This window comes from Sapajus apella, unplaced genomic scaffold, assembly GCF_009761245.1.
Source record: "Sapajus apella isolate SASKATOON/1434 unplaced genomic scaffold, GSC_monkey_1.0 scaffold48, whole genome shotgun sequence".
NCBI classification, from domain to species: domain Eukaryota; kingdom Metazoa; phylum Chordata; class Mammalia; order Primates; family Cebidae; genus Sapajus; species Sapajus apella.
The window spans coordinates 1,058,877-1,067,934 of record NW_022436988.1 but is presented as its reverse complement, the minus strand read 5'-3'; the positions used below and the strand labels follow the sequence as shown (position 1 = coordinate 1,067,934).

The 9,058-nt window shown below is 61.8% G+C and overlaps 1 protein-coding gene across 1 annotated transcript in view; it reads right to left on the bottom strand.

Moving 5' to 3' along the window:
* Window positions 1-3,099: 3,099 nt before the first annotated feature.
* The window catches only part of LOC116525408 (coiled-coil domain-containing protein 57-like), a 32,433-nt gene continuing 26,474 nt past the window's right edge, over window positions 3,100-9,058 (bottom strand). Inside the window, exon 5 of the mRNA XM_032241173.1 lies at window positions 3,100-3,486. Coding sequence (XP_032097064.1) covers window positions 3,302-3,486 — 185 coding nt within the window. The 3' untranslated portion in view covers window positions 3,100-3,301. The remainder of the gene's footprint in view (window positions 3,487-9,058) is intronic.

Here is a 9,058-nt window from a genome sequence, read left to right as displayed (position 1 = left end):
GCGCCGGCCCAATGGCGGCGCACGGGTGGGCGTTGCTAGGCGATAGGGTGATGGGTGGGCGGCGGGGCGGTCCCGGATGCCGCGCGGGCTGCCGCGCGAGCGCGGTCGTTGACCCCGGCCGAGGGCGCCCGGAGCGGGGTTACTGCCGGTCATCGCAGCGCCTCCCCGGTTCTCCTTGCGGATCCGGCGGGAAACCCAGACGGACGCCCGCTCACCCGACGGCCCCTTCTCGGCAGCCTCCCGGGGACGGGGTAGAGCCGCGGGGCCGAACGGGCGCGCGCACCCCGGGCCGCCGGAACGCATTGGAGGGGTGGGGCGCGGCCACGTGGCGGGCGCTGTCGGCCGGGACACCCACCAGGTGTGATGCAAACAAAGGGAGCCGCTGCCCGGCTTCGCTAGGCGGAGGCTGCGCGTTTTCCAGGCGCGCACCCACGGGCGGGGGCTCAGCCCGGCCCTCGCGCGCTCCTCCCTCCTGAGTGATTCCACTCCACCAACGGTTGCCGGCTCGGCGGTCTGAGCCCTGACGCGCGCCCTCCCTTTCCTGGCCACCTCGCGCCTGCAGGGCCAGGCACCCCGTGGGGGGCAAGCGGGCCTTGGGAGGCCACAGGTGTCCCTGGCTGCATGTCCTGCTTTGAGGGATCAGGAAGGCCGGGCCGCTGAAGGGGAACCAGAGACTGAACACCGCCACCCCCGCCCGCCCCTCTGCAGGTATCCGGCCTCCTCCCTCTCCTGGGAGCAGGCCTGAGTGTCAGGCGGCCACTCCACAGCCTTTTCCCTTCTGGCCCTGGGGCTGTGGTTCACACACAGTGGGACGGAAGGTCAAGGAAGGACAAGGGGACACAGGGCCGGCGCTGGTCCCACACTGCTGTCCCCACTGGAGGGGTTTTTCTGATGCAGGGTGAGGCCCTGTGTCAGCCTCAGGCATGGGGGCACACAGCCCTGGCTCTCCATGCTGCAAACCTCCCAGATGGCCCTAGCTGACAGTGCTGGTGGTTAGCAGCCAGGAGGGCTCTGCTCTCTGCAGCCTGTCTGGGGCTGGGCCAGCTATAGGGAAGCCCTGGACGGCTCCAGAGGCCAGGAGACTCATCCAGCACCCTGAGGTCTTCTACGGAAAGTGACTGGCAGTGGCTGATGCCTGTAATTCCAGCATTCTGGGAGGCCTAGGTGGGCAGAACACGAGGTCAGGAGTTGGAGATCATCGTGCCCAACATAATGAAAACCCGGCTCTACTAAAAATACAAAAATTAAGCCAGATGCAGTGGCTCACACCTGTAATCCCAGCACTTTGGGAGGCTGAGGCTGGCGGATCACCTGAGGTCAGGAGTTTGAGACCAGCCTGGCCAACACAGTGAAACCTCATTTCCACTAAAAATTCAAAATTAGCCTGGTGTGGTGGCGTGTGCCTGTAGTCCCAGCTACTTGGGAGGCTGAGGCAGAATTGCTTGAACCTGGGAGGTGGAGGTTGCAGTGAGCTGAGATTGTGCCACTGCACTCCAGCCTGGGTGACAGAGCAAGACTGCATCTCAAAAAGAAAAAGAAAGTGACCGGCAGCTCAACTCACTTTCAGCTAAAGAAAGTCACAGGGACAGCTGGGCGCGGTGGCTCACGCCTGTAATCCCAGCACTTTGGGAGGCTGAGGTGGGTGGATCACGAGGTCAGGTGATTGAGACCAGTCTGGCCAACATGGTGAAACCCTGTTTCTAGCCGGGTGCGGTGGCTCACGCCTGTAATCCCAGCACTTTGGGAGGCTAAGGTGGGTGGATCATGAGGTCAGGAGATCAAGACCATCCTGGTCAACATGGTGAAACCCTGTCTCTACTAAAAATACAAAAAAATAAATTAGCCGGGCATGGTGGCGCATGCCTGTAATCCCAGCTACTCTGGAGGCCGAGGCAGGGGAATCCTGTGAATCCAGGAGGCGGAGGTTGCTGTGAGCCGAGATGGTGCCACTACACTCCAGCCCGGCAACAGAGCAGATTCTGTCTCAAAAAAATAAAAAATAAGAAAAGTCACAGGGCCATGAACCATGACTCGCTTCCAGGGGACAGCTGCAGGAGGACCCCCCACCTCCCCACCGCCCATCCCAATCTCTGTGGATTCCCACGGAGCAAATGAGGACGCTAGCTACCATAGCACAGTCTGTGCAGGAGGGAGTCCTGCCTTGGGGAACCACAGCCTCTGTGTGGTGTGGGCTCTGCTTGTCATGTTTATCCGGGGGCACACCTGTGAGCCAGGCAGGCAGGCAGGCTCCCTCGGAGCACTGTCTGTATTTTACACGGGTGCTAACTGAAGCTGCAAAGGTCCTGTGATTTGCTAAGGTGACACACAGGCTAGGGCTGGGAGCAGCGTTCTCCCTTCCTCTTCCGGAGAAGCTGTCTGCCCGGTTCAGAAAGGTGGCCTGAGGGTATGCAGCAAGGCACTTCACCCAGCTGGGTAAACAGCACCTTCACCCCTGCACTTTATCTGGCAGGGCATGATCAGGCCTGGGTGCCAGGCTGGGGGCATGGAGGCAGGGCTCCGGAGGAGTGGGGGTGGGACACGAACCCCCACAAGTCACCCTCCTGCTGGCTGCAGAGCACTGGTGTGGAGGACTCTCGGAAGTGCTTTTCGGCAGGGGAGTGCGGTGTCTTCCGGGTGGCTCGGATGGGCGTTGCTTGATGTGCATTTCTGTCCTTGCAGATGCACGGCCCCAGGCACCCAGATGGCAGGGACATCTTGCTGCTGTCCTTTGTGGGGGTGGGCGTGGAAGGCCCAGCAGTGACCTCTATTCTGGGTTGGCCCTCACCCTGGCAGCACCTGACACTCACACCCTAAACTGCACAAGGCCCCCGCACCCACCTGGCCTCTAGGGGTCACCTTGGCCAGGCTCACTCGGATCCGAGGCTCTCCTTCTGGGAGGGACCCTCCCATGGCACTCTCAGGAGACACCTGCTTTGTGGGTGGGCGTTCTGCTCTGCCCCCCCCCACCAAGCTCTGAGGAAGACCACACTGTCCCCAACACCGCCAGCATGCAGGTGGCTGTGGGTGGTCACCACGGCCCGCTGGGCTCTGGCAGAAGTACTCAATGGCACATTTCCCAAGTAGGACAGATAAACAATGCTGCGGCCAAGGAGGTGCCCCAGGGAGGAGCCTGGTTTTAATGGACCCTGCGCTCAGCGAGGCCTATGGTCAGCAGGTTGCCACAGCAGCATCCCTGCAGCTCCCTGCCCCACCCTGCATCCTGCGCCCACACACCCTCAACACGTAGGTGAAAGCACAGGCACTCATGCCAAGTGGCGGGTGGTGGGGGGGGTCGAGGAAGTCAGTCCTTGATGTTGTAGTTCCGGATCTTGGGGGGCCTCTGGCAGCCTTTAGCTTTTGCAGGATGAGACCGGGAGGCTCCTGTGGGCTTGGCCTTTGCCTGCGCTGCCGTCTTCATCCCTGGGGTGGCAAAGCCCACCTGCATCTTGATGGGGCTCCTATCGGCTGCTGGAGGAGCTGGGAGCTCTGCCGGGTAAAGAGAAACGGGAGACAAGCAGCCTGCATCAGGAGCACAGGAGGGGCAGGAGGCTGTGCTCACACATTCTCCACACATGCAGTGGTTCTGCTGCCCCGGCCAGCAGGGCCCTGTGACCCTTGGCCTGGCTGCTCCAGGAGTCCTTGAAGGCCTGACTGGAGAGCTGTGTCCTCGCCTTGCTCAGTGGGTCCTGCTTGGTAGGGCCTGGGCCTGCCCCTCCACTGGGCACCTGGACATCTGGCTCTGAAGATGGTCCTGGGGGGCAGGGATGCTGGGGTAAATGGTTGACCGGAAGCCCTTCCTCCCAGCTGCACCAGGTGTCCCCACTGTCTAAGACACATGCCCTGCCCCTGCCTCCCCCATGGGCCAGCAGTGCCAAGGTTGCGAGGCCGAAGGAAAGGCCACGCTAGTGGGAAGCCCCTGGCCAGGCACAAGCCAAGGGCCTAGAGGAGCGCCGCACACAGGCTCAGGCCTCGGCACCAGGCAGCCTTTCCAAAGCACTGGCTGAGACTGTCTTCACACAGGGGTGTTGGAAGGGATCATCTTTATCTGGCGAGTTTTTCCCTATTTTCCGTTTTTTGAATTAAGAATGTGTTTTTTTGGTAAAACAACAAAATGTTATTTAAAAACCCATGGTGAGATGTGAGCTCAGTGTCCACTGAGTGCCCACCCGTGGCTGGGGTGAGGTCTAGAGGGCTCCGGCACATGGCTCAGTGCAGCCCAGCATGCCGTCTGGACGGGTGGACCCGGGCAGGTCAGCCAGTGGCCAAGGCTTCCTGCTGGAGCCTGGCCCACGTGGCCTGCGTGCTGCCTGGGTGCCTGGGAAGTGTCTGTGCTTTGGGGACACCGGCAATGATGCCTGTTTCTTGGCTGGGCTTCATAGCGTACATGGGCAGCCACACGCACCCCGCCCTGGCCCTGGGCCGTCTTCCCATCCACTTACTCCACTTACTCCACAGTCGGGATCTCGAGACCCCCAGAACCAGCCATCCTTTAGCCCCTGGCCCCCTACTGGGGTCCTGGGGGGCCCTGGACACTGCCTGCTCCCTTTGCTTCCAACCCCCAGAGGGCTTCCTCCTCTTCATACAAAGGCTCCCACTGCAGATCTCTCGACAGTAAGCCTGCCTGACCTCGGCACCAACCCCCACGCTCCCCAGCACTGGCCTGGCCGCCACCACAGAGGGTGGGGTGTCCCGTGGAAAGGGCTTCCCGCTGCGAAGTTGGTTCTCTGACCAGGCCCTAGTGCTCCACGGTGACCCCGAGGGGTCTCCTCAAACCCAGGGGCCTTGGTTGTTCCTCTGGTAAGACGCAGGAATTCTGGGGGGCTTGGCCTGAGTTGATCCTCCTGAGATAATGCCTTCGGGGATTTTCAGAAAAAGTGAACTGGGGGAGGGGGTTGAAGGGGCAGCCCCTCTGCTGGGGAGGCTGGGCTGTATCCCCAAGCAAAGCAGGGTGGGGTACAGTGCTGGGGCAGGGAGGGTAGGCTGGCCCCCTTCCCAGGGCAGGCCCTTTCCCATCCACCTGGGCAGGGGCTTTTGGGCTGGTCTGGCCTCCCTAGCACAGAATATCCACTTTGCGGGCTCTGGTTTCTTTACCGGCCCCTTTCCTTCCGAGTCCTCCTCGGGGATGGTGGCAGGGAATTGGCCATGAGCCCAGGACTGCAGGGCAGAGGGCAGCCCCAGCCCAGGCAGCCCTAGGCCGGGAGGCAAGGGCTGTTAAGCTGGCTGCCCAGGCATGACTCCCTGTGACCCCGGTTTCTTCTCCTACCTGAGGCTAATCTGAGGTCAAACCAGTAACTGGTTCTAAAAACACTCTTAGCCTTCACCACTCTGCCCCTCCTCGCCTGACCTGTTTTGCAGAGCCTGGCTGGGATTTGTCTTTCTGCACTGGGCTTACTGGGCCTCAGGGAAACCGTGTGGACACAGAGTTGGCTGGGCACAGCGTGAGGGATGCGTCTCCTGGGCCCTGCACCCCTCTCCCACCATCTGCTCTCGCTCTGGCCCAGAACAGAGCTTCTGGAAAGTTCCTGAAACATCCAAGGCCTTGCAGCAATTAACCAGGGGAGGAGGACTGGGGCCTGCTGGCTCCTCTCATGCTTAACCCCTCCCAGGGGTTAAGCTGAGGCAGGGCCCCCTGGGCTGGGCTCTGGCCGCTCAGGTGGCCGAACCATACTTGGAGGTTTGAAGCTGGTGGAATCTCGGGGGAGGACACAGCCTGTCCCATGGCAGGGGAGGTGTGGCCATCGCTCTGTCTCTGCCTGGGGGCATGATAACTCTGAGCAGCGCTGGTCCCCAGCTTTCTGGCCACCCAGTGCGTTTCTTCTCCTGCACCTGAGCAGCAGCCCAGCTCTTGCCCCAATTGGCCTCTGGTGGCTCATTCTCCAGGCTGCTCCTGGCTCTCTGGGTGCCCCTGGGCACATCTGCCTGGCTTCCTAGGGTTTTGGGAAGGGCTGGACGGTGAGCCTGAGCCTGCCCTGGTTCTCCAGAGCTGCCTTGGGGCTAGGGAGGGCCTGGCCCTGATGGCAGCTCAGACCTCAAGTCCATTCTGTGGCCTTGGGCCCAGGGTACAGAAGCCCCTCTGTCTCCCTGTGGCTTCCACTGCTCTCTGGGGTACACCCCTGCCATGCTAAGGGCCCTCGTTCTGCTGAATCCCCCTAGCTGCCACAGGGGTCCTCACCCACCCAAGATTAACCCTTCTCAAATGCAAATAATTGTGTTTCCAAGTCTCTTGGAAATAAGGATTCCTCCTGCTGTCGGCATGGTACCAGGCCTTCCGTGCAGAAATTGACAGTGAACGTGACTTGGCTCCCCCCATCCAGAATCTCCAGAAGCTGCGTGCACCTTTCCACAGCCCCGATGCCTGTGAAGCTCACAGACCACGCCAACCCCACCTGCTGATGTCTCCTAAGGGATATCCCCACCCTTGAGCTCCTGGAGCTCAGGCCTGGGGTTTATAGGAGCCCACAGTGGCCACAGGGCTGCCCTTGTGAGACTGTCAGACACCACCCGCCCGAGTGTGACAACAGGAGAGCACAGGGGAAGCCCAGCGCGGGAGGCCAGGTGATCTGGTCCCCATGGCCACTCCGCAGGGGGACTCCCTGGCCAGCATGAGCCCTGGGCCTGCTCTGTCCGGCTGCCCTGCCCTCCTCACTGGCACATGGAGCCCAAAGCCCCCAACTGGGCAGATGCACAGGAGGGGAGGGTGGGTGCTGCAGGCTCCAGGGCTCTGGGCAGTCCTGCCACCTGTCACTCAGCTTGGTGAGGCAGGGCCAGCGGGAAACCCCAGATCCTCAGGCCCTGCCTGCTGGCCTTTGTAACAGGGCAGAGGTGAGAGTGGGGGTCTGGGCACCACCCACAGGCTGACCCCTCGTTCCATGCCAATCCTCCTCTGGCCGCCCTTGAGGCTCCACCCCCCACTGCACTGGCGGGGCCCCTGTTGCTGCTGTGCTCCCCCAGGCCTGAATGCTATAGCCTCTCAGTGCTGCCCCATGTGGGCCCCATCCCAGCCCTTGAGATGGGTCACCCAGTAGTGGGGTGCAGGTTGGTGCCCCAAGGAAGGGAATTTAGGGGAAAGACTTTGTGGGCACAAAGCTTTGAGAGAGGTGAGTCTGTCCCTGCTCAAGGCTGCATTGTGGAAGGTGGGCACAGAGGTGAGGCCCAGAGACGTGTGGCCTTCCTCCGGTGCTGACTTCCCAACAGGCCCATCCAAACTCAGCCCACAGGAAGGAGAGGGGCCGAGAGGTTCAGCACAGGTGGCCGCAGGCTGGTGGGTGCCAAGGAGGCCGGGACAGCGAGAGCCAGGGATAGGCAGTGGCCTGTGAGCTGGGCAGCCTCGGGTACCTCTGCACCCTGCGCATCTCCTGCCTTTTGGAGGGCAGAGGCACTAAGGCAGAAGGCCCTGAAGCCCTGGGAGTCTGGGCTGGGGCTGCAGGACGTGGCAGCAGTCTCTACTGTTTTGGAGGCATGTGAACTGGTTTCCTGGTCCTGAAGTGAGGGGTGCTGGCTGCGTGCCCCTCTGGCTAGGACCCTGCGCGGAGTGCTGAGTGCTTGGGGTAGTGTTCAGACAACTCGTGGCCTCTGTTGGCACTGTCTGGAGACAGCAAAAAACAGCATGGGCACGTGCGGGGGCATGCTAGGTAAAATTCATGAAAAGGGAACTTTCCAAAGGGGCCCATGGAGCCCTCCCAGGTTTGCCAGGCCAGCTCACAGCTCCAGGTGGGCACCCTAGCATCTCAGGGCCACAGACCGGCAGGCCACAGCCACGTCCCCAGGAACGGCACCGTCTGCCTCTCACTTTGCTGAGACCCGTGTCTCTGGGCTGCTCCCTGCATATCTTGGCAGCAGGACAGCTGGGAAAGAGGCCATGCTCTCCTCCAGGGAGCCCAGCTCTGCAGCAGCTACGCCAGCCATGCACATATCAGCTGCCTGACCACTTGGGACACGGACAGCCATAAGCTGGGCCAAAGGTCTCCCCCTACTGTCTCCTCCCCTGGAGACCAGGGCCCTGGAGACGTTCTCTGGAAATCTGGGCAATGACCCTATGGATCCCTGGGTTTTGGGTTCCCCTGGAAGGGGAGACAAAGGCCCACACGCCTGCAGCAGGTGGGGGGATGCGTGGTATAGCAGCTTGATGCTTGGGTGGGGCACGGACGCTGTGGGAGTGGGGGGTGGCTGCCTCGGACCCTGCTGTGTGGCTTGTTGCCCTCTGTGGCATCTCTGTGCCTCCCTGTTTGACTCCAGCTGCACGGCACACAGGGCGAGGTTAGCACGAGGGGGCAAAGCCGCCTCCTACCCGAAAGGAGGAGGAAGAGGCCTGAGGCAGGTGCGTGCTTCTGGGCCTGGTGCTCCGCACTGTGGGGATGGGTGGATGGAGTTGGTTTGCAGGTTCCAGAACGAATGGGGCCGTGCCGTGGCAGGAGGAGGAGGGCAGCGGGGTTGAAGAAACACCCAAGGCTGTGCAACAGCTTCACCGCCAAACATCTGCCCAAGTGGACTGGAGAAGACGCCCATGTCGGCCCCTGGGCTATAAGTTGGACCAACGTCTGCCCAAGACTGGACCCTGGGAGGGGCCGGCCACCATCCCTCCCGTCCCAGCTGCTTTCAGCTCCCTGCAGTCCCCTTGGGTGCCCTCAGGACAGATGCTTCCAGAATAGGCTCTTCTACAGAAAGGGGGTGGGCTCCAGGGCCCAGAGTCACAGCATGGACTAGGAGGCTTTGGGCCACGCTGCACACACCTCGGGATGAGTCCCGGTCAGAAAACGCATGAGCCTTCCTCACGGACCCACCTGCTCCTGCAGCAGGCCTGGTCTCTCTCCCCATTCCCCGCCCCACGTGCCTCCCTGCCTCTGTCCATGTGATGTTGGGGCGGAGAGCCTTCTCTGAGCTCACAGTCAGAGGCCACAGGCCACTGGCCCCTTAGCCAGGCTGCAGTCCTTGACTTTGGGCCACTCAGAGAGCAAGTGGCAGAGATGAGTGACCTGTGGCTGCTCTGGCTGGCAGTGCAATGGCTTGCCCGGGTCCTGGGGTTTTGCTGGGAGAGCGCCTGACCTGTGCTCCCACCCCT